Source organism: Salvia hispanica, chromosome 6, assembly GCF_029641045.1.
Source record: "Salvia hispanica isolate PSC_SH4W2 chromosome 6, Shi_PSC_v1, whole genome shotgun sequence".
Taxonomy (NCBI): Eukaryota; Viridiplantae; Streptophyta; class Magnoliopsida; order Lamiales; family Lamiaceae; genus Salvia; species Salvia hispanica.
In genome coordinates, this window is record NC_142697.1 from 25,726,554 (window position 1) to 25,753,054 (window position 26,501).

General features: G+C 38.2%; 1 protein-coding gene and 1 pseudogene across 1 annotated transcript; one reads left to right on the forward strand and one right to left on the reverse strand.

Moving 5' to 3' along the window:
- Positions 1 to 133: 133 nt before the first annotated feature.
- LOC148923425 (uncharacterized protein At5g50100, chloroplastic-like) lies at positions 134 to 17,959 on the reverse strand (annotated as a pseudogene).
- A 207-nt stretch (positions 17,960 to 18,166) lies between these two features.
- LOC125204264 (succinate dehydrogenase subunit 7A, mitochondrial-like) lies at positions 18,167 to 20,537 on the forward strand. Its single transcript, XM_048102862.2, has 4 exons — positions 18,167 to 18,325; positions 18,445 to 18,513; positions 19,545 to 19,647; positions 20,251 to 20,537. Exons 1-4 carry the CDS (start codon positions 18,272 to 18,274, stop codon positions 20,313 to 20,315), a joined length of 291 nt encoding a protein of 96 aa, XP_047958819.1. The 5' UTR covers positions 18,167 to 18,271; the 3' UTR covers positions 20,316 to 20,537.
- The last annotated feature ends 5,964 nt before the right edge of the window (positions 20,538 to 26,501 follow it).

The window sequence follows — 26,501 nt, forward strand, 5'->3', positions numbered from 1 at the left end:
CTTTTAATACTAAAAAGATGTAACATAGTTACTAATCTGTATATACATCCGTATGTTGTGAAGTTTATAATCTATGCAAAAGCGAATACACAGCCCTGTTATTGCAATGCCTGAGAATCATAATGCTTTGCATCTACATTTTACAAACCTAGCTGTCTTCACACATTTCTTTCTGCAAAATGAGTTAACAAAATCCAGTCGTTTAGTAGTTTCAAACATACAAATTTTTGTGATGCACTTCAATTCTCGTATGTCTGACCTACACGCAGTGACAACATTTATTCGACTATCAATAGCATGGAAAAATAAGATGATATACGGGATTGAAAAGATGCATAATTTATGGATGCAAGCACGTGCACACCTTTTTCCCCCTTGCCTCCAAAACTTCTTCTAGTGGTGGTCGGCCTGTGCAACGTCAAATCAATTTGTAAGGCATCAACATTAGTGAAGATCAAGATGTGGAAAAGGTGTCCTGAAAGAAAGGAGAGGCACCTGTGACTTGAAGACGATATTTATGCTGGAATCTATGCCCGGTCAATGAACTTTGACCAATTATAATTTCAACGAGATATTTAATTTTGTGAAATTAAATAATATAGTGTCGATCTACGTTCGGAGTAGATGACCGTGGTATATTTATTTTCTCAAATCCGATTCCCGGTGAGTGAAAAATAATGGATTAAAGTTGTGCAAAATTGCAAACTTAATGAGTTATGAGAGAAGCTTAGGGAATAATTAAGAGAGTCAATTATCCCACATTGGAAGTTACAACCTTATTAAACTAGTATTTAATAAGAAGGATTATTACATGTAATAATTATAGTGGACTAAGATGGGCTGTAAGAGCCCACACGCGCGCACACGCGCGCGCCGCCCGCTCCCGTGCTCGTGCCCGTGCCCGTGCCCGTGCCCGTGCCCTTGTCCTTGTCCTTGTCCTTGGCAATTGGTCTTTGGGCTGTTCTTTGGGCCTGGTCGTGGGCTTGGTGCTTGGGGCTAGTTGCGGGCTTGGCCCAAGTCTACTGGGTCTAGTTCTTTTTAGACCACCACCGTTTCCACGTCAGCGAGCCAAGCGGGATGCCACCTCGTCAGTATGACGCGGTAAGCCAACGTGGCTGACACGTGATAGTCCACGTTGTGAACGAATCTAGAAGCTTCTAGACTCAGCCTCTCTAGCTCAGAGCGTGTAACGGCTCGTAACGCCCGAACGTTACAGCTCGTAACTGACGACCGTTACGGTCTAGCATTAATGACGACCAATATGGCCGTTGACCCCCTGCAGTGGACCGAGCCTATAAATAGGCTAGCCATTCCATGCATTCTACACACATCAAACACTAGAAAGCATTCTGCATCATAAGCTCTCTCTCTCTCTCTGCATTGTTCTTCTGTCGATGCTCTGCCCTCTCCTCCATCCAGTTCGCCGGAGCTCTGCTGATAGCGGTGCTGCTTCACCAGAGACGCAGCCGTTTTATCTTTGGGGACGAAACGCCAATCCGAAGAGCACTACCGGGGCGTATCTCGTCTTGCGGAAAGAGGCCTCCTCGGCTATTTCCTGTTCTACAGTTTGTAGTTTCGATTTCCATTTGTATTTTTCGTTTCAGTTCTTTTCTGTATTCCTTCTTGGGTTGTATTACGCCCTATTATCTCTTGTAACTCCCTAAAACCAACAATCGCAAGACGAGATAGAACTTGATTTTGAAGGGATTTGGACCTAAAACTGAAACTAAACCTTTCAAAACTATAATCACCTTTGCTGGAGATGTCGACCGAATCAAACACTGCCGCTTCCACCACTCCGGCCACCACCGCCGCCATCATTTCCTCCACCATGGCATCCACCACGATGATGCCAACCCCCGGGCTCTATCCATCTTCATCAACAATCCCTTGGGTGCATACTAATACCCAGGGGCTCACTGGTGGATCCACCTCGAGTGGGTCGGTTGGTTCCACTTTTAGTGGTTCCTTCGGATCCTTTAATGGATCGAGTGTTGGGGCCTTCGGGTCTCACACGAATGCGGGGACCTTCGAGTCTCACGCGACTGCTGGGGCCTTCGGGTCTCATGCGAGTGTTGGAACCTTTGGGTTCAACACGGGCTTTGGCTCCTTCGGGACCAATGCGACCATGGCGGGCTCTACGTCCAACATGAATGGTGGGGGCCCTATGCCAACCATGTTGTTGGCTCCTTCGGGGGCAACATGAATGGTTCATTCCAAGGACCAAGTGCGGCACCGTTGGCACCTAGAATGATGCCACCCGCCGAAAAACCACCTAAATTTGGAGGAGCTGACTTCAAGAGGTGGTACCAAAAGATGTTGTTCTACTTGACAACATTGGGCATCGTCAACTTCCTCACGGAGAACGATCCGCCCGCGCCAAGTGATCAAAAGACAAGTGTTGAGGTCATGGCGGACTATGAAGCATGGCGCAAAGGAGATTATCTTTGTAAAAATTTCATTCTAAGTGCTTTAGATGATAGCTTGTACAATGTATACTCCCTTGTAATCACATCCAAAGAAATGTGGGAAAGCCTAGAAAAGAAGTATAGTATAGACAATGCAGCCGGTACGAAACATGTTGTAGTATCCAAGTTCATGGACTACAAAATGGTCGACTCTAGACCGGTCATGGAACAAGTTCAAGAGTTCCAAATGATCATCCACGGACTCGCGGCTGAAGGGATGAATTTGCCCGACAACTTTGTTCGGTGCATACTTATTGAGAAACTCCCTCCTAGTTGGAAGGACTTCAAGCACTACCTCAAGCACAAGCGAAAGAAGATGAGTCTTGAAGACTTGATCGTGAAACTGCGCATTGAAGCGGATGTGCGCAAGATCGATCTAAAGGCTAAGAGCTTTAGCCCACTTGATGCCAAAGCCAACTTGTTGGAGCGGGGCGGACCCTCCAACAAACACCCCCGCCCAAATCAGAAAGGCAAAGGGAAGGGCAAGCAGCCTGCAAAGAAATTTGAAGGCGAGTGCTACAAGTGTGGCAAAATTGGCCACTTTGCCTAAGACTGCCGCAGCAAGAAGAAGAAGCCGGCAGCCCACGTCGTTGAGAAAGAGTTCAAGGACTGGAATGAAGATGACCTCGTTGCCGTGGTCACTGAAGAAGTCAACATTGTTGACAACAAGGGAGGCTGGTACATCGACACCGGCGCTACTGCTCATGTTTGCTCCGATAGGAGCAAGTTTGCCTCCTACACTGCTGTTGAAGGGAGGAAGATCAACATGGGAAATCAAGCATCATCCGAGGTCCTCGGCATTGGCAACGTGATTCTCATGATGACCTCTGGCGTCACTATCACTTTGAAGGATGTGCTGCATGTCCCGGACATCCGCAAGAACCTAGTGTCAGGATCAATACTAGTTAATAAGGGGTTTAAACTTGTATTCGAGTCTGATAGGTTTGTTTTGTACAAGTTTGGGAAGTCCCTCGGAAAAGGTTATGTAACCGACGGACTTTTCAAGCTTAGTGTGGCTACACGCCTTGTTCCAAAGCCTTTGGCTAACAACAATAATAAAGCATCTACTTCCTCCTATTTGACCGAGTCTTCAAATTTGTGGCATTGTAGATTGGGACATGTAAATTCAAAAGCCGTTAAAAGATTGGTGAACTTAGATTTACTAAAGGCAATTGAAGTGGATAGCCAAGACAAATGTGAAATATGTCTTGAGGCTAAAATGACTAAGTTACCATTTCACTCAGTTGAACGAAAAACAAAACCCCTTGAATTAATTCACACGGATGTATGTGATTTAAAGATGGTGCAAACTAGAGGTGGTAAAAAGTACTTTATCACTTTTATAGATGATTGCACAAGATATTGCTACATTTATCTTTTAAGAAGTAAAGATGAAGCAATTGAAGCGTTCAAAAATTATAAGAACGAAGTTGAGAATCAACTTGGTTGTAAAATCAAAGCGATTCGAAGTGATAGAGGAGGCGAGTATGTAGCCCCGTTTGAGGAGTTATGCAACACAAGTGGTATAATTCATCAAACAACTGCTCCATACTCACCACAATCTAATGGTGTAGCAGAACGCAAAAATCGAACTCTAAAAGAGATGATGAATGCGTTGCTACTAAGTTCAGGATTACCCCAGAACATGTGGGGGGAGGCTATCTTGACAGCCAACTATATGCTAAACAAAATTCCACTCAAAGGAAAAGACATCACTCCTTATGAATTGTGGAAAGATAGGAAACCATCCTACAAATACCTCAAAGTGTGGGGGTGTTTGGCCAAGGTGATGGTTCCCCCGCCCAAAGAAGTTACAATTGGCCCTAAAACAGTCGATTGTATCTTCATTGGATATGCACTTAACAGTAGTGCATATAGATTTGTTGTTCACAAGTCTGAAATATCGACTATTACAATAGGAACAACAATCGAGTCAAGGAATGCCGTATTTCTCGAAAATACATTTCCTTGCAAGGACAAAGAAGAAGTCCCAATCAATTCCGAGACAAGAATTGAAGATGGGGCCACTAGTTCTAAAACAGTGGATGAAGCCACTAGTACTAAATCCGCGGATGAAGAGCCTAAATCGCGCAAGCGAGTAAGGCATGATCCAAGTGATGCAGTACTAAGACGTGGTAGTAGGGTCAGAACACCAAAAATATTTGGTCCTGACTACTTAGCTTTTATGTTGGATGAAGAGCCAACGTCAATAAAAGTAGCATTCGATGGCCCAGACGGGTTACATTGGAGAGAAGCTGTTCAAAGCGAAATTGACTCAATTATGCTAAACCACACTTGGGTGTTGGTTGATTTGCCCGAAGGTGCGAAACCTTTAGGGTGCAAATGGGTGCTTAAAAGAAAATTTAAGGCCGATGGAACAGTGGATAAGTATAAAGCCCGACTAGTTGTAAAGGGTTTTAAACAAAAGGAAGGACATGAATTCTTCGATACCTATTCATCTGTAACGAGGATTACATCTATCCGAGTGCTTCTCGCGATTGCTGCATTGCACAATCTTGAGATTCATCAAATGAATGTTAAGACTGCGTTTCTAAATGGTGAACTAGAGGATGAAATCTATATGGAACAACCCGAAGGGTTTGTAGTGCCCGGACAAGAGAAGAAGGTATGCAAACTGGTTAAGTCCCTCTATGGATTAAAACAAGCGCCGTTGCAATGGCACTTGAAGTTTGATAATGTGATGTTATCAAATGGGTTTAAAATCAACGAGTGTGACAAATGTGTCTATATTAAGAGCACTAATAATGGGTACGTTATAGTGTGTCTCTACGTTGATGACATGTTAATCATGGGGAGTACCACTCAAGTGATTAACGAGACAAAAGCCATGTTAAAGAGAAACTTTGACATGAAAGACATGGGTCTAGCCGATGTAATTCTTGGAATGAAAATTCTAAGAACATCCGATGGAATCATCTTAACCCAATCTCATTATGTTGAGAAGATATTGAAGAAATTCAATGCATATGATGGCGTGCCGGTTAAGACTCCAATTGAACTTAATGTTCACTTGAGCAAAAACAAGGGCGAACCCGTTGCACAAGAAGAATATGCACGGGTCATTGGGTGCATTATGTACTTAACTAATTGCACTCGGCCGGACATTGCCTGTGCCGTGAACAAGTTGAGTCGCTACACGAGTAATCCAAGCAAAGAGCATTGGAGAGCCCTAGTAAGAGTTTTGAGATATTTAAAACATACTCAAAATCATGGGCTACACTTTTCGAGATTCCCCCCGGTACTTGAAGGGTACTGTGATGCGAATTGGATATCCGACAATAAGGACTCACTTTCAACAAGTGGATACGTCTTTACTATTGGGGGTGGTGCTGTCTCATGGAAATCCACGAAACAAACATGTATAGCCCGTTCAACTATGGAATCGGAATTCATAGCTTTAGATAAAGCCGGGGAAGAAGCCGAGTGGCTTAAGAACTTCCTTGAGGATATTCCAGGTTGGTCTAAGCCAGTGCCACCAGTGCTGATTCACTGTGATAGCCAAGCCACTATCGGGAGGGCGAACAATGGCTTCTATAACGGCAAGTCTCGACATATTCGACGACGACATAATACCGTGAGACATTTGATCACAACAGGCGCGATTACAATTGACTATGTGAAGTCAATAGATAATCTAGCGGATCCGCTAACCAAAGGGTTAAACCGTGATCAAATGAATAAGTTGCTAGAGGGAATGGGTTTGAAATCCACAAACTAAAGAATTGTCATAGTGGTAACCCAACCATGATGACTAGAGACCCCAAGAACATGGTTCAATGGGAAAACTAAGCTATGAGAGTTCGTGAGAAACACTCATCGACATCTATTCCCTAGAGAGCAATAGAGTGTTTGAAAACTTGCCTTGTGGTGAGGATAAGTCTATGACTTTTAATGATTTCTAAGGATCTCAAGGAGATTGAGTTCTCAAAGAGACCGAGTAGGGCAAGATACTCGAGTAGGAATCACCTATGTAAGTGTGAAGTGTGGCCGCTTCAAATTACACACTTATGAATTCAAAGTGGTGTCCAAGGCCGCAAAGGACACAAAACGTGAGAACGGATGAGTTTGAGGTGTTTAAGTGTTAACACCATTGTCTCGGTGCACGTCGTGGGGGACTAGTTCAAAGCATCGCGCTACTAGGCCGCCTGTGTATCCGATGGCGTTGACCATGGAAGGTTCAAAGCTAAAAGCTACCTATCCTTATGCTTATATACCTCTCGAGGGTTGAGCTTGTGTCTGCATGCATTTGCATTTGGCTATTTCCACTCATGTGGGGGATTGTTGGAATCTATGCCTGGTCAATGAACTTTGACCAATTATAATTTCAACGAGATATTTAATTTTGTGAAATTAAATAATATAGTGTCGATCTACGTTCGGAGTAGATGACCGTGGTATATTTATTTTCTCAAATCCGATTCCCGGTGAGTGGGCAATAATGGATTAAAGTTATGCAAAATTGCAAACTTAATGAGCTATGAGAGAAGCTTAGGGAATAATTAAGAGAGTTAATTATCCCACATTGGAAGTTACAACCTTATTAAACTAGTATTTAATAAGAAGGATTATTACATGTAATAATTATAGTGGACTAAGATGGGCTGTAAGAGCCCACAAGCGCGCACACGCGCGCGCCGCGTGCCGCGAGCCTCGAGCCTCGAGCCCGAGCCCGCGCCTACGCCCGTGCCCGTGTCCTTGTCCTTGTCCTTGGACTTGGACTTGGATCTTGGATCTTGGCAATTGGTCTTTGGGCTGTTCTTTGGGCCTGGTCGTGGGCTCGGTGCTTGGGCCTAGTTGCGGGCTTGGCCCAAGTCTAGTGAGCCAAGCGGGATGCCACCTCGTCAGTATGATACGGTAAGCCAACGTGGCTGACACGTGATAGTCCACGTTGTGAACGAATCTAGAAGCTTCTAGACTCAGCCTCTCTAGCTCAGAGCGTGTAACGGCTCGTAAGGCCCGAACGTTACAGCTCGTAACTGACGACCGTTACGGTCTAGCATTAATGACGGCCATTATGGCCGTTGACCCCCTGCAGTGGACCGAGCCTATAAATAGGCTAGCCATTCCATGCTTTCTACACACATCAAACACTAGAAAGCATTATGCATCATAAGCTCTCTCTCTCTCTCTGCATTGTTCTTCTGTCGAAGCTCTGCCCTCTCCTCCATCCAGTTCGCCGGAGCTCTGCTGATAGCGGTGCTGCTTCACCAGAGACGCAACCGTTTTATCTTTGGGGACGAAACACCAATCCGAAGAGCACTACCGGGGCGTATCTCGTCTTGCGGAAAGAGGCCTCCTCGACTCGGCTATTTCCTGTTCTACAGTTTGTAGTTTCGATTTCCATTTGTATTTTTCATTTCAGTTCTTTTCTGTATTCCTTCTTGGATTGTATTACGTCCGATTATCTCTTGTAACTCCCTAAAACCAACAATTTAGCCCAAACTCCATACACAGCATCTGCAATGCTTGCAATCTGTGGGTCACACATTGTCATCGGTTCACTCAATAGATGAAACAAGCTTCCAGTTGAGGAAAGAGACAGGATAACAACACATTATTTGAAGACGTCGAAGATGGACTTACAGGTTCGTATTTTGTAATGGCATAAACCCATCCCAAACCAACTGCTTCATAAAGTTTTCGGAATGCCTGCATATGTGAAATCTCTTCTGTTATATTCTGCTTGAAATTTGAAAGGTAACTCAACAAACTTAACCTAAATTCAAGAAAATTAACTTTCGGACCTACCTATTCTATGAGAAGTTTGTATGCATATATCAACTACAAAAATATACATAAATGTTTATTTATGCATTCAAGCATCGACCATAATAGTATCTGATAAGGTTGCATAAACACTCATCAAATTTAATAGTACTACTTGTTGTAAAGAGTGAATGCCGTTTCTGAGGGAGGTTTGCAACTTGCAGTTTCTAAGTTGATGATATAAAATTTTATCTGCACACATGACTAGCATTACATAGGATAGCTATATCAAACATCTAGGAACGTGTGAACTACCTTAAAGCCACAAGTAAAGTAGATAGGACATCAACCATCAGAGAGTACTAGGAGTCCATTATAGGAAGATTTAACAGGAACATGTAAAATGAAATAGAGTTGACATGAAACTAAGAGTTAGAACTGTAAAGAGTGAAACACATAAATATTAACCTCAACATCTTTCACAACAGTGCCATCTGATTGAATTGCGTGGATTTATCCCACTACCTGTATTTGGAGGAAAATCAGAAAAAGTTAGCTACAGCAGAATCAAAAGAAGCATGTTTGTTGTAACTAACATTGCATTTCATCATTTTAGACAACCTTGGCTCGTGCCCTTGAAGCCAAAAACAGATAACTCTAAAGATTCTTTTGCAAGATTGACAAAACCAATCAATATAGCAATAACTAAAAAGGATGGAGAACATACAGTTTCGTAATCAAGACCTTGATTATCCTCTGGACTATACTCTGCTGGGGTTTGGTGCTAGAACGCAAATAATTCATGCTCATAGAAAGTAAATCCTAAACATGATTTCTACAGTTTAGAGTTACCGATTTGATTCTCCAAAGAATCGTCGATTGCTCGCGCCTTCTCCATGTGATGATCTTCAATACTAGACAACGGATCTTCTCTCTGGTTCCCGAACTGTATCTCGATATCAGGGTGGGCTGATCTTATCAAAATACTAGGACTTAAATAAAGAAGACAGAAGAAATCCTTTTGGGAAAAGGAGTGGAATTCGAAAATTCCTACAGCTGGAGAGTTTGAAATTTTTGAAAAATTTAGAATAAAAATTGTGATTCTTCTGTCTCCTTTATTCTCCTATTTATATTAAGTTCCTTTTGGGCCCAGACAGGGATCTATGGAAGGTTTTGGATATGGGCTCCCCCAATTAGCTTTTTCCTAATTAAATTGAACCCACAATTTAATACAAGCTTATATTGGAATATTACGAGCAGCCACTACAGAAGTAATATTGAACTCTCCCCATCCAAATCCGAAATTACAAGTAATTCGGGTTTCCGTTATTTATTATTTATTTCCCGCGCTTAAGATATAAATGTCCATTAATTAATTAATGTCTGCTATGGATTTAATTAATTAATATCTTATTAATTCCAAGAGTGGACTTAGCAAGAAACATTTATTTATTATTCATAGAGTAATAAAACTCCAATTGGCCAATTTTTCGAATAATAAAACTTTGTTCGAGCTCCTCTTGAGGACATTATCAAACGAGACTCACCTCGCGCACGATTCAACATAATAGCAATCCTAGCATGCTAGATATTAATCACCACTACCCAATATATCAGGATTATTGGGTTGCGAAAAACCCGCACCATTTGATAAGTCAAAGTAGTGCATAATCAATACCGTATGCTCAATGCTAACATATGTAGATTAGGAAATAGTATTTTATCAAGACCTAGTCTTTCAGTAGATAGCATAAAGACACGTCTTGCTGTTAGATCCGTTCAGTGCTATACCACACCAATGTCATCTTATTTCAGTAAGGCTTAGAAATATGCGGACTGACATTGCAACCTTTCACGATAGGTAGCCAAAGCCTATCTAGGTTGTGAAATTCTTCTTTTTCTTTTGCAAAGCATTGCATAGATCTGACCGTGTTACCTTAAAGTGGACGCCGCCCACAACCGGTCTACTAAGCAAAAGACTTAGACGTTGTTTACTTCTTATGCATTTAAATGTTTGTAAAACATCTTATAAATGCACAAGCAAACACAATGTAATAATAATAGTGATTCTATTCGTGCGAGACTGCTCGAATAATACTGAATCGGGTTAAAAGTGGATTATAGAGTTTTACGTATACAAGCAAGATTCTATTCGAGCGAAACTTGCTCGAAACATGCTTTTCAGTATACCAAACCTAACATACTCATCCGAGCTTATGTCCACGAATTTAATAGTTCTGTATCCTTCATTCCTCTCTCTTAGCATATTAACCTGATAACAACATGATTCAAGGTAAAAGGCCTTTTCAAAACACTAATAACTCCGATAATATATCATGATTCGATCCAACGATCACGAAAAATATCGTTTCAACTTTGTGATTATCTCCCTCATGCATAAAGGACACTCCCCATCATAAAGCATCTTAACCTTCCGATTCTCGAATGATCCCTCCCCACTTTCTCTCAGCATATTAACCTGATAACAACATGATTCGAGGTAAAAGGCCTTTTCAAAACACTAATAAATCCGATAATATATCATGATTCGATCCAACGATCACGAAAAATATCGTTTCAACTTTGTGATTATCTCCTCATGCATAAAGGACACTCCCCATCATAAAGCATCTTAACCTTCCGATTCTCGAATGATCCCTCCACACTTTCTTTATTCAGAGGCTTACTATCTACAGTTTGTCACACCTCAACCCTTATAACTTATACACTTACTATAAATAAATTCAAAATTTAAAATAAATAATCCACGTGTCAACTACATAAAATCCACATACTCCCTCCGTCCCAGAAAGATTGTCCCATTTATTTTTTGCACTCATTTTGCAAAAATAATAATAAATAGTTAAAGTAGAGAGAAAGTAAAATAAAAGAGATAATAATGTAGAGAATAGTCTTACCTACATTATTCTTTCTCTTATTTTACTCTCTTTCAACTTTACCTATTTATTATTATTTTTATAAAACGAGTGTAAAAAATGAACTGAGACAATCTTTCTGGGACGGAGGGAGTATTATATAATTTCAAAAACCACTATTCATCGAGTACATATTTCAAAACATTCTAAACCGTAGTGGGACCCTCTCACCACTCTATATACTATACATTTATCTATATGCAAAAATGATGAGGAAGAGAAGTTGCCAAAATGCGTCAGCCACCGACCCTTATAATAACTGTAACTCACATCAACCCACGCATCATTGATATCTTATTCCTTTCCTGAAAAATATTAGTGGTTTATATGAGCCACAACTCAGTGTATATAAACCTTAACTTTAATTTCACACAAAAATATCAAACTCATTCTTTCACCAAAATATATCACCGGAAATAATAAATATCACAAACAATTTAATATTCATATGCATATGCCTCTCCATTCTTTTTATTATTTTGTGACAGATCAGGCCTGGTATCTGCCCGAGATTTCCGTTGTATACGACCCGTAGGTCCATTATATTTATTTGACCTTTCCACGAATGCCCCTCTTTGATTTGACCTTTCCACGAAGGTCCCTCTTTGCATATTTTCTTCGACCCCTAGGTCCATTATCATTGTATATGACCCGTAGGTCTATTGCCATTGTATATGATCCGTAAGTCCATTGTCATTGTATATCAGATACAGAGCAAGACCGTCACATATCCTTTTTAATCCCATGATTCAAATAATTCCAATACCATACATCAAACATATTCATTGCACTAATTACATATCCATATATTCCATCAATAACTCCAATACTGTAGATAAACATATTCATTGCACAAATCACATATCTACATTATTTACAACATCAATATCAAATAACACATACCATTTTAGGCTCACATCATATAATTCAAATATTCACTCCAATTTAACACATAACAATCAATCACATAAAATATGTAAAATTAAAAATGTGATTTATACACACCTGATTAAGATAGGTACTTTAATCGAATCTCCAACTCCTCCTGATTTGCAATTTCGATCGTATATAAATGCTACGTATGAGTAATTCCTCCTCTCAAATTTATTTTATCTATTTCTACTAAATCGCTAAACTCTCATAGCTAGTTTCCCTTTTCTATCTCCTAACTTTTTTTTTCACCTTCTCATACAACATATCTCCCATTTCTCTCATGTAATATGTCGGTTTTACAGACTCCTCTCCTGACCAAATCTAATCTCCTTTCTAATATATATGGCCGATATTTTTACTTAAAAAAAATCATGTTTACTATTTAGAGAATTAATTTATAGTTAAATTATATATGCACACGTGTAGTTCATGTGTTCTTTGAGGTTAATAAGTTGCCGCAATTGCATATTTATATTTCTTTCCATGTACTGATGTACACATATTGGTATAATTAGTTTAATACATTATACTATACGTATATATCATTCCACTATTATTACTTAAATTGCTTACTCAATTATACAATGTATGATTTATATATTCTATTATTCTTATAATTAATAACTAGATGAATATGTCTACCATATCAATAACAATAAAATATTTTAATATACAAATTAATTTTGGATCAGGGATGTTACACATACTCCCATGCACACCTTATACCTTTTTAATATTTATGTAACATATATAAATATCATATATATAATATTTATTATACAACTAATAACATAAATATACAAAGATAAATAAAAATATGTCAATATGCAAAATGATGCATGTTTCAAGTTAGGGATGTCACACAGCTGATCCATTTGCCGCTCGAATTGACAATCTCACTCTTGGAAATGAAAAAAAAAATTCAAATTCAAACACTGTCGAACTCTACTCTCCAAATTTACACTCTAAACTTGGTCATCGGAAAAGAAAAACCATACTATCACATTATAAACTTTGAAGATTTTACCAAAAAAAATAACATCAACAAAAAATTAAAGCCGCAACGCAGAATATTAAATCGAAAACATGTATGATATGTTCATACCTAGGGGTGAGAAAAAAAACCGAAAACCGAATATCCGAACCGAACCAAACCGAAATTTTGAAATTCGGTTCGGTTTTTTCGGTTTTGAAATTTGAAAAATTTCTGTTTTTCGGTTCGGTTCGATTCGGTTCGGTTAAAAAAAAACCGAAAAACTGAAAAACTGAATTATATATATATGCTACTATTATTTAATTATACTCGAAATTAAAACCCTAAATTGAAAGTTTGAAACATCAGTTGTTCAGTCCGCCTCCACCCCCTACTCTCTCTAAGATTGTAACCCTAAATCCCGCCACCTCTCCACCACCAAGCCGCAAGCCGTCGCCCTTCCGTCGGCCAGCTCCGGCCAACCTTTCTCCACGCCGTCAGGGAGAGACCTCAGAAGGTTTGTCTCACGCACCACAACGACGTCGACGCCGTTCCACAGCACCACGCCGTCGCACCACGCCGACGCCACCGTCAACTCTAGGTAAAACTTACAGCTGCAACTTCAATTGCGTGAGCCTCCCTAAACCCACAGTTGCATCTTAAATGGTAGCCGCTGCTGCAATTCTGCAAAGATGAAGAAAGAGATTTGATATACTGCAATTCTACAAAGATGAAGAAAGGGATTCTGCAATTCAGTGCAGTTGTGCTTGCTGAAACTTTATGTGTTCTTTTGTTTTCGGATTTTTGGTTTAGAATATTCGGTTTTTCGGTTTTAGATTTTACGGTTTTTCAGTCTTTTATATAACTAGTATTTATATAACTAGTATCACACCCGTGCTATGCACGGTCCATTTATTTTCTTCAAAAATATGAAATATTTATTTGAAATAGAAAACAATATTATTATATAGGTCTAAAATTGTAAATATATTATAAACGTGTACAACAATACATTTGATAAAAGTAGTAAATTTTATTAGTGTATAAATATTACTTATTCTTAATAAATCTATTTAATAAAAAATAATTATTTAATTTACTGATTCTAAATTCTGGTTGTGTCATTTTATTTTATTTTTGTCTAAAATAATATTTATTTTCATATGCAAAATGTCTATTTTTCATTATTGTCACAAAATTTAAGAGTCTTCCACATATTATTGCTTAAGATAGATTCCAATGGCATTAAAGATCAAAACAAAAATTATAATATAATTGAACAATAGTTCTAACATCACCAAAACAAAAAATCCTAAAGAATGTATAATTACCACTTCTCCTAATGAGATTTAAGATATTGTTTATCAAAAGCTATAATTTAAGATTGCACTGGTGAGACACTTCCTAGTCGAACTTCATTTCATTGCATTATAGTGACCCTTTACACTAAAAACTCAAACCTTGAAACCTAAATTCTAAACCCTTAACTTTAAAATATATTTACCATGACCAACAAATGAGCCAAAGATTAATAAAATTCTCCCTCCGTCCCAGTTCAATTTTACTTTGTTGATCACTTATTCTATTTTGGGGGATTTTAGATCTATATTCGATATCTTACATTGGGTCGGCCTACTTGATAATTCTTACTGATAGTAGAGGTTTTTTTTTTACCTGAATCTTGGCTGCAAATCTGTTTATATGCTCATATCAAAAAAGTGTTTTACAATATGGCTATGTGAACGGTAAACAAAAAAAAGAATCTTGCTTGCATTCATCCAAGCATCTATTCACCCAATGGTATTATTTATTGGAGCCAGAAGTAGTGTTTTGTTGAAGGTGGACTTGTATTCTATCTAATCGAATAATTATGTTTCACAGGTGCTAGGAATGTAATAGAAGGAATGAAATACATATATGAAGGCTCAAATAAGTTATTATTAGATGTTTTATTATTTTTGAACTATACATAATTTAACATTAGTATATTTGTTATTAATAATATTAAACCAAACAAATAATTAAATTAAATAATCATCTTTACTACTCCCTTCGTTCCCTATTAAGAGTCACACTTTTTCATTTCGGTCCGTTCCCAAATAAGAGTCACACTTCATTTTTACCATAAATGGTAAGTAGGTCTCACATTCCACTAACTCAATTCACTCACATTTTATTATAAAACCAATACAAAAAAATGGGTCCCACATTCCACTAACTTTTTCAACCAACTTTTCTTTACATTTCTTAAAACTCGTGCCCGGTCAAAGTGTGACTTCTAATAAGGGACGGAGGGAGTAATTTTTAAGTGAATCACAACTAATTTATATATAATAGAAATTGTCAAACATGAATAATAGTGTATTGTTTAAAAAATAAAAAACTAAAACAAATTTGAATTTCTTAATTATAGTGTTCTGTTAAAACTAATTTGTTTTATTTTTAACATTAAATGTAACTAAGGAAACTCAGAGTACAAATCTCTATTCTGAAATCTCTAATTACAAAACTACAGGCAATCCTCTCATTGTTATATTGATCAAGATTAATACGGACCATTCAAAAAGTGTACGAAATCTCTATTAAAATTAATGATTGAGAATTGTTGGTTGATTAGCAATTTAGCATCGATTATGATCAAATAATACATGTCCCTAATATCTAGACCTAAAAATTGTTTCCAATATTGCATATATAAATTGTTGTTTTTTAAAAATAAAATATCCCTATAATATAGCCTTAAAAGATGCCTCTACCATTACATATATTTCCATGATGGAATCTATTCATATAATCAGCCACTAATTATACAATTATACACGTTTATAATTCTAACTCATTTGTGCAATGTGGACATTTGATAACTTTATTAGCCGATATATCCTAGCAAAAAAAGCTTCCATTCTCATCTTCTTCGTCAAATATTTACGTGGCTTTTTTTTTGGGACAACAAACATCTTCACACCCAAACTTTACTCGTCGGCCAGCTCAATTAGTTACTTCTCTCCCTTTCTCTATTCAACAAACAAAGAAGCAATAGTGCAAATGAAATGTGCAACATAAGAAAGACAAAAAAAAAAAAAAAAAAAAAAAAAAAAACATACTACTCATTTGAGATTAGTGCTATAGTTCAACATAATAAACATAGATAAAAAATAGCAAAAAAATGAAATATGATACCTTTTGCAGAATGGTTGGAGCTAATTCAATCTCAACAATGAGTTGACGTATTGTTGAAGTTGCCCCTAGCAAGAATGAATTTCCATCAATTATTCAAGCTTCTTTGCTTGGTAGAACTCAATTATTTTGTAGAACAAAGTCGAATCAAATTTCTTATTTCCATTTCAGTAAATCATCCTTATACAAGTCAAATGTATAGAAAACGGGTAGCTTTTTGTATAGTTAGTGAATTTAATCCAATATTATTTGTTATAAATTTAATTAATAACAAATGAGTTACAAATTGTTTGACCTTTCACGTTATAATCTGCTAGTAATAAAAAAGGATTTGAATCAATTGATTTTGTATTGTTGCTGCCGGTTTGTGTATAATTGCACCATAATGATGAAAACTTATTTTCTCCAATTAAAATGAGGAGAAAAATGCTTTTATTAGTGTGTAATCCATATACTATTCCAAGCCTTTTATAGGCACAAAATGAGAATATAGAAAGACATGAAATTACAACATCATAAATAATAAAATTAAGATAATGGAGGTTATTAGAAGTGAAAAGCCAAAGGCTCCCATGATCACCTCCCATTACTCACGCATTATATTTCAAATTTTCAATTTGGGATTCCTTTTTCATTTCATGAAAAGCGTATTAATGGAGTATTTTAGTTTTAAACGTTTGTGTAAATGAGTTATAACTATTTGACCCTTTTAAATAATAAATATATTTTTAATAGATAAATAAACTTTTTTAACTAAAATGTCATTATTTTAAATTTTTTGTAAGATATATAGATAGGTTTGTGTTAAAATGATAACCCCTCTTAAAATGACATCGTGACACCACTTATACAGCAATATTATAAACGCTACACAACAATATTACAACCGCTACACAGCAATCTATAGATTGTTGTATAGTGTGTCGGATATTGCTAGATAAGAAATATTGCTAGTTAAAAGACCAGCAAATTGCTGACCGTCTTTTTCCAGATTTTTTTTTTGCCACGTGGCAGCTTATTATTCGTCCACGTGTACAGATGATTGGCTAGGAATGGTGGTATGGTGTTATTTTAAGAGGTGATGGCACCCTAACATGCCCCTATATAGATATAGATAACAAAACAATAAATAAATGTATTTTACTAATGGTTGTAATATCCCCATTTTTTATTCATTATAAATAATGAATAACATTTATAGGGATTGAGCGAAATTAAAACACTAAATAAACGTATTACTCATTAGGGAATATGTAGCGTCCTTGACTCTCTAATATGCATGGAATTGAAGTTTAATTATATATAACTAGGTAAGATGCACAATATTAATTATAAAATCAGGTTTAATTCAATTATATTTTTAATTCCAAATGGCAGTACTGTAAATATCTCTAAAACTCCCCTTTTACATATGTACAGATTTCAGTTTTTCGGTTTAATTCGGTTTTTTAGGTTTGGTTTTCGATTTTTTTATTTTCGGTTTTTCGGTTTGGGTTCAGTTATAGTTTTAGCCTAAATTCGGTTTTTCGGGTTTGGTTCGGTTTGGGCGAAAAACCGAACCGAAACCCGAATGCACACCCCTATTCATACCCGATTTATAGCGAGGAATAGGGGATGGCTTGAGCAAAGGGATTGAAGCAGAGACATTGTGTGATGTTGGAAAATGACGAGGGACGGAGAAGAGGCGGGTGTTTGAACGTCTTCCAACAAAGATTGCTCCTCGTAACGCCATCAACAATTATTCTTGCTTTTGTATAGAGAAATGCGGTTTCAATTTCCATATTTGTGCGCTTGTGAGTTTTCTATTGCTACCAACAGTTTTGTGCTTACGTGGCGCCACCGTGTTCATTCAAATGATTCGCGGGCGGGGCTAAATTCGGGTCGGGCCGTATTTTGCCAACTTCAGATAAAAAAAGAGAGGGTCAACAGTGATAATACAGAAACAATTGGGCTATTTCGAAAATAAAAAGAAGAAAGCTTCCTACATATACTGTGCACAAATCTCAGCAAACTGCCTCTTCTATCTGAACCCTTGTAGAGGAAAATAAGTGAAAAACATGGCGTTTTTACTCAACAAAACCGCTCTCTCCGCCCTCCGGTTCAATTCCCAGGTACATCTACGAGCTTCGCATTTCAATTGGGTTTTTTCTCCCCACTTTAATCGCGGTGTTCAAATGTGGAAATAATCAAGCTGTAAAATTTGATGGGTTTGATATGACAATTTGTGCAGAAATCAAATGATTCGATGGCGCTCTCAAGGCGTGGATTTCATGTGGAGCCAGGGACTCGCGAGAAGGCGGTGAGTGATTTATATATATTTTTTCATTTTGGTATTGTATTTATTTTTATTTTCATGCTAGATCGTATTTAGTGTGGATATTTGGATCTGAATTGATGCGTGGGTAATTACATGATTCTATTTTTATGATTGATTGTGAATTTTTAACCGAAATTAAGAGTTTCAGCTTTTGGGTTTACGGAAAATCTTTTCATTCTGTGCGATGTTAGATGTTTCATCTGTATTGAACCAACCGAATATGGTTCGAGATGGAAAATAAGAAACGATAAGCAATTAGTTGATTGCCTCGTATTGATCATAGTCTGAAGTTCAAGATCGAATTTTGGATTGTGGATATAATTAGAGGATTTGAATTTGTATTGAATCTATTGATAATATTGAATTACAAAAGGGTTTGTTGTTTTACTTGTGCCAATTCTGGTTCTTATTTACAAAATTACAATGATTACAGCAGTGTTATGTTTCAGCTGTGGTAGTACGCATTAATTAATGCTTCATTTATAATTGTTATGAGTGTTGATGCTTTTCAGTCATAATCTACTGTAGAAAAGAAGCAACATAATTTGATTAGTTTATTTTTCTCCTTGAGATATCCTATTTTTGTTATTGGAGCTGGCTGGGGGATACATTCTTAATGGGCATTTAGCATATCTAATGATTATCTGTTTCTTTGAACTTCGATATTCTTGATTTTTTTTTTCTATTCATCCCTCAAATAGTTCTTTTTTTTTTTTATAAATTTCCAATAAAATGTTTTCTGCCTCGGGTCCCTATCACTTTGTTGTATGCATCTTCCATGTTTCAGTGATCACTTCTTTCTTTCTCTCCATCTATATGTATTTGGAAATTATATCGAGGGTCTGAATTAGTATGTTTTATTGCTTGCAATGTGGTATGATTGAGTTGATAAGATTCCAGAAAGATTTGCATGATGATATCTTTTTCCTGGCTGTTGTATATTTCACCATGCATTTGTGGCTTTTGTCCCATGTGGTATTTACCATATCTTGAATGATTCAATTGTTTTTCAGCTCTTGGCAGAGGACTCTTCTCTAAAACGCTTCAAATCACATAAGCAAGGAGTACGGCGACTCAAAGTTGTAGGAGATATTCTCACCATTGTAGTTGTAGCTGGTATGTTTATCCTTTAACACCAATTCCCCATACGATTGTATCTACTCCTTAGGCTCTATAGCTCTTTCTTGTATGGTTTTCTCCTTCTAGCAGTTTATTAATGTAGTTGACCGATAAACCTGAAACATGTCGTTATCAGCTATCCCGATGATTTTGTACTGACACTAGCAATGCTTCTAAATATGAATTAACTTGATCACCTAGTCTTCTAAAACGTTTAGCTGGGATTATGACTGACAAGCAAATCCGTAGAAATGCTTGTGTTTCCAGCCTCATATATTTGATATATAGCATTACGAAAACTTACTCTTAGTTTTACTGTAAAACAGCTCAGTGGAAGTGTTTTGGTATTTATGTATGCAATATAATATGCTGCAAACCTTTTGTAAAGTACTCCATTATCTAAGCAGTCATCAGTTGTATCAAGCCATAAGGACTTTTGCGTTCTACTCCATTTGAAATTCTTACTTCAAGAGGGGGAATCGTTTTACTGTGGTTTCGATTGTTGAAAAGAGTTACTATGCAATAAGGTTTGTCTAGCTTCTTGTCATTTAACAGGGTATCTGACCTCTCTCTCTTCTTTTTTGTGATGCTTGTGCTCAGGATGCTGCTATGAGATCTATGATAGAGCAGTTAGGCGAGAGGAAGCTCGTAAGAAGGCGACTTAAGAGTGTGCGCCTGCCCGATCAGTCAGTTTGATATTTTTGCTCAAGCAACTTGTTCGAACTCTATTACTTGTTTGAAATAAATGCAAAAAAACTCGGTTGTGCTTTTTAGCTACAAGATTGCAAGTTGAAGATTTTCTGTATCGTATTGTATTGTACAGATCTACAATTTATTGCATTAACTTGCTTAATATCACAAACTATAGTATTCCATTTTGTGTTGAATCTCACTCCAGAAATATCTCAAATGACTGTCATCCTAGTAATATCACAAGGCTAATACATCCATTTTTCGATCTAGTGATTATGATTTAGTTATTTATATATCACTACCATAATGTGAATAGATTATATATCTAACATTTCAACATGTCATTTGAAAATTTATACTAGTACTAATGTCATTAACGTAATTTGTAATGTTAAATGCCGTGTTGAAATTATTAAATGAGTCAACATTCGGCTATAATGTGACTTATGAGTGATTATTGGTGCTTGATGTATGAAAAAAAGTTTGGTTTTTTATTTAAATTTGTCCATTAAAATTAATTCAATTTTATTTGTAGAAAAATTCATTAGTACTTGGTCTATGTTAGTATTTGTTCCTTAATTTATTAGTTAAACAAACTTCCAACGCTTGTCATCTTCTCAACCGATTAATGGCGGCTTACGCAGCTCTACTTTCTGTAATGAATACCGTTGATCACATCCAAAACCACCCTCAACTTTCAACTTCTCTTGATCATTCCCCAATTCAGTTACTCCGCGGAAACATCTGCTTCTTCCTAGATTTTTTGCTCATGGAGGTATCAACGAACCTGCCGATGATTTGGAGAACCAGATTGCAGCTGCAGCTCATGTCGCTGAAGATGTGTCTTCAGCGAGATTTTCTAGATCGAGGACCCTATCAACTCTCCCGCCGTTGAAAACCACCTTGCCCTCAAGGTGGAACATCCGAATTGCAATATTGTGTCCATAGGAATTACTAAGATGCTGCCGAAGTCTCCATAAACTCCAATCACCATCTCCACTAAGAGCTTCAATATCATTCAACTCGAAAATTCCTGGATCAAATATGCGAACCCCAGAGAAGAATCTATATTTGCTTCGCTCAAGGATATTGCAGAAATCCACAGCCGCTGCTCGCATGTGGAGAAATATTGACAACTTGATCTCGTTCCCTAGCCACCAATTGGTATCAAAATTCTCATTTTGTATTGAGCAATCATCATTGGGAATAAGTTCCATCGAGATTCCCCATTTGTTGGTCCAAAAACCAAGTGTGATTTCATTTATCTCATCAACTATCACAAGTGTAGACAATTGCAATTGTTTATCTCTGTCGAAATCGGCATACCACCCTTTGGGCTCGTTGGATGAGTGACTTCTGATCAATACAGTGAGTGGTGGTCCAGTCCCTGAATTTTCCACTCCATCCAAACATTTCTGATTTCCTTGGCCAGCTGATGCATTGAATTGCGGAGATGTCACACAACATTCTCTGATTGCCTCCGCCAAAGCTGGTATGATGTCTGAAGTCCACAATCCAACAACACCAAATTTTGCACGAAGGGATAGATCCTCCAAACTAGGAACCTTGACTTCCCCAAAATAAGCTACCTTGTCCTCCTCAGCAACATCGAAGCCCAAACTCTTGATCTTTAGTTGCTCGATATTTGGAATCACATGGTGGGCAGCCATGGCAATAGGAACACCATCGCACAATGAATTTCCCCTCAATTGCTTTACATCCGCCACAGTCTCCTCCGTCAATTCCGGAGCCAAATGAGGATGGACAGCCACCAAAAATTCCAAGCTTCGGATTGCGTTAGCGTCGTCCATCATCTCATCAAAGTTCCCAAGTGGGCAGACATCGCAAGGGAGCTCATCCACCGAAAATGTGCAAGTATCATTACCAATAACTACAACATACTCCCTACCAGGAGCAACTAGTTTCCCTTCAACGTCTATTTCCTCACTTTTGGTCCATCTATCCTAAAGGAAATGGGTTGTTGGTTCAAGGCAAAAGAGAGATCAGCCCCGTCAATGACATCTGTAGAGGTTTTTCGCAGGGTTGTGCTGGGGTTTGGTGCCCCTTGCACAGCGGAAGACTTGTACAAAACAAATAAATCAGATATGGATCTATTTGACCGATTGTGCGATTAATCAATTCACATGTTAAACAGATAATTGCATGCTAGAATGCAAATAATTCATGCTTATAGAAAGTAAATCCTAAAACATGAATTCTACGGTTTAGAGTTACCGATTTGATTCTCCAAAGAATCGTCGATTGCTCGCGCCTTCTCCACGTGATGATCTTCAATACTAGACCACGGATCTTCTGACCGGTTCCCGAACTGTATTCCGATATCAGGGTGGGCTGATCTTATCAAAATACTAGGACTCGAATAAAGAAGACAGAAGAAATCCTTTTGGGAATAGGTGAAGAATTCGAAATCCTCCACAGCTGGAGAGTTCGAAATTTTCGAAAATTTTGAGAATAAAAATTGTGAGAAGAAATCCTTTTGGGAATAGGTGAAGAATTCGAAATCCTCCACAGCTGGAGAGTTCGAAATTTTCGAAAATTTTGAGAATAAAAATTGTGATCATTCTGTCTCCTTTATTCTCCTATTTATATTAAGTTCCTTTTGGGCCCAGACAGGGATCTATGGAAGGTTTTGGATATGGGCTCGCCCAATTAGCTTTTTGCTAATTAAATTGAACCCACAATTTAATACAAGCTTATATTGGAATATTACGAGCAGCCACTACAGAAGTAATATTGCACTCCCCATCCAAATCCGAAATTACAAGTAATCCGGGTTTCCATTATTTATATTATTTTATTTCCCGCGCTTAAGATATAAATGTCCATTAATTAATTAATGTCTGCTATGGACTTAATTAATTAACATCTTATTTATTCCAAGAGTGGACTTAGCAAGAAACACTTATTTATTATTCATAGAGTAATAAAACTCCAACTGGCCAGTTTTCTGAATAATAAAACCTTGTTCGAGCTCCTCTTGAGGACATTATCAAACGAGACTCACCTCGCGCGCGATTCAACATAATAGCAATCCTAGCACCGCTAGATATTAATCACCACTACCCAATATATCAGGATTATTGGGTTGCGAAAAACCCGCACCATTTGATAAGTCAAAGTAGTGCATAATCAATACCGTATGCTCAATGCTAACGTATGTAGATTAAGAAATAGTTATTTATCAAGACCTAGTCTTTCAGTAGATAGCATAAAGACATGTCTTGCTGTTAGATCCATTCAGTGCTATACCACACCAACGTCATCTTATTTCAGAAAGGCTTAGAAATAATCGGACTGACATTGCAACCTTTCACGATAGGTAGTCTAAGCCTATCTGGGTTGTGAAATTCTTCTTTTTCTTTTGCAAAGCATTGCATAGAACCGACTGTGTTATCTTAAAGTGGACGACGCCCACAACCAGTCTACTAAGCAAAAGACTTAGACTTTGTTTGCTTCTTATACATTTAAATGTTTATAAAACATCTTCTAAATGCACAAGCAAACACAATGTAATAATATACTGATTCTATTCGTGCGAAACTGCTCGAATAATACTGAATCGGGTTAAAAGTGGATTATAGAGTTTTACGTATACAAGCAAGATTCTATTCGAGCGAAACTTGCTCGAAACATGCTTTTCAGTATACCAAACCTAACAGGTTGCTAGTCGCCCTTCATATGGATCAGGGTCAAATCGCTCCTTGACTGGCAATAGAAAATCATCCCAACTTTTTCCGGTATTATTAACCGTCCAGTTTGCCATCCATTCTGACGCCGAGTGATCGAACAAGTACTTTGTGAGATAAAGGCGATCATCGAGTGGAGTGTAGTGGTGGTTATAGTACCTTTGGATCTTACCGATCCAATCTAGGACATGCTCTCCGTCAAAACGTGGTGGTTCGAGGCGTGGCATGGAATAAGACTTGAAACCCATCAGTTCCTAAGTGACTGACGGAGGGGGCGACCAACGCTGCTGAGGTGAACGCTCGTCAAGGCTTTCCGGAGCCTCTTCGGTATGCTCTCGAACTTGGCTAAAAATTCTCCATGAGCAGCGACTAGACGGCGTAAGTCCATGAGAATCTCGAGAGCGTGTTGTTGTGATTCCATAGTTTGTCGAGATCTGGGGAAAGTGGATCGGGGAAACAATTTGGAGAGAGATTGAGCGTAAGTGTGACTTGGATAGAATGGTGGGTTGAGTGTGTGAGGGAATTGAAAAAATGAATTGAGGGAGAGCGGTTTAGAGAGAGAAGAAAAAGAAAAGGCGTTCGGATCTGGCGTGAATTTGGAGAGGGAGAAATCGATTTTGTTAGAGGAAGAGTAAGCAATGAAAGCACCAATTGATAGAACCTTGTTTAATCGAATTAGAGCACGGACGTTTGAAGTGAAAGAAGAACAAGATAAACCCTAGTTGAGGTGCTAGGGGGCGATTTCCACCAGAACCGGGAATGAGAATAAGTAATTAACTTTATTTCTCAATGAATGAAAATACTGAGAATTCTATTATATAGAATTCTAAACCCTAACATATGTCTTGCTAATCAAGAAACATATATGCAGCGACCGCCTCACCTGGGCCATCTATGGGGACGGGATGGTCCGGCCGAGACCAGTGACAACCCTATCAATTGGTGCTTTCAGATTGGAGGGAATATTGGGTGGAAACTAACAAAGGTAAGAGTTGGGATGATTTCTTATTAGCCGTAGAGCAGCGGTTCGATCCCGAATTTTATAAGTCCTATGCAGCGACCGCCTCACCTGGGCTATCTATGGGGACGGGATGGTCCGACCGAGACCAGCGACAACCCAACCGCACATCAGCGAACCCTGTTGCATACCAGAAACCTGATCGCCAGCCACCGCATCGAAACGAGGAAGCCATACGAGTAGTTGATGAAAATCTGTGTGGTGTTCAGCCTTTGGACGTTGTCTGTCACCACATTGCTTCAGAAATATTGGAAGGGGATTTACAAATGGAGGATCATGTACATCAAACGGATGTTATTTCCTATGCACACAAGGTACTCAGTTTGGAATCTTCGATTCTAGGGTCCGATATAGAATTGGGATGCACAAATATTGTCAACAACACAGGCTCGCTTTCTAGGCTCGAGGTGATCCCTGGCAAAACTATTCCTGTCGGATACTTGGATGAGACCAGGGACGAGGCTATGGAGACTCACCCAAAAAGAGGAAATTTTCCAGATCAGGAAAACGAGAGTTCAGATGATGTTTATTTTAAGATAAAGATGGGGATATTGATGCCCCTTTTTCATTTGATTCTAGGCAACTTGCTTCTTTTGAGATAAGTAAACTAAATGATGATGTTCACTCTCACATTCATTATGAATTTTCTGCCAACACACATGCTATTCCTACTTTTGATTTCCCACAAGTTATAAACCATTTGTTTGAATACACTCCTACACCAACCTATATGGGGTTTTGCCCAGAGACACAAAATTTTTATTGTGTTGACAAATATGATTTGTTTCAATTGGATCATCCAACCAGGCTACATCAGTTAATAGCGACTGCTACCGATGCCCGTTCGATCCCATTGCTAGATGTTGTTGCTTTGACTACACATATTGTTGCGAGGCAGGTGCCTACTTCAAGGATTGCTTTGGCATTCGTGGTGACCCATCCTCAACTGGTTCGTTCCCTAGTGACATATTTTGGAGATAGCAAATGGTGGTGTGAAAATCTTCGATTAGGTGGAGTCAAGGGAGTTCACATATTTGACCCTGGAGCTCTCGGGGGGGTTGAAACCATCCAAGTTACATTTAGCGTTGTTGAATCTAGGGTAGATGCTTCTCGTTGCAGTGTCACAGTGCTAGATGCGACTGAAATGGCGGCTATGTTCTGGATATTGTTGTGCTAGATGCGACCATGGTGGTTTTGAAAGTAATGAAGATAACGATGGATTTTTCAAGAAGTTGGCCTATAAGGAAGATGACGAAATGGTGGCAATTGCGCCTATCATAATTGATGGATCAGAGTCGGAAGCTTTCATAACCCCGTCCTCACACTCCGGCATTGCTATGGATATCCAAATCAAGTCACTCGTGTTCTTGTTTCATGACCCACCTTGAGGTCAAGGTGGTTTTCAACGGTGGGAGAGTTGATAGGTTCCTCGA

Bases quoted from the DNA above. Each gene is read 5' to 3' on its own strand.
- LOC125204264 (XM_048102862.2), top strand. From the start codon at position 18,272: ATGGCGTTTTTACTCAACAAAACCGCTCTCTCCGCCCTCCGGTTCAAT. The intron at 18,326-18,444 runs GTACATCTACGA...CAATTTGTGCAG, and splicing joins CCCTCCGGTTCAATTCCCAG to AAATCAAATGATTCGATGGC. The intron at 18,514-19,544 runs GTGAGTGATTTA...ATTGTTTTTCAG, and splicing joins CAGGGACTCGCGAGAAGGCG to CTCTTGGCAGAGGACTCTTC.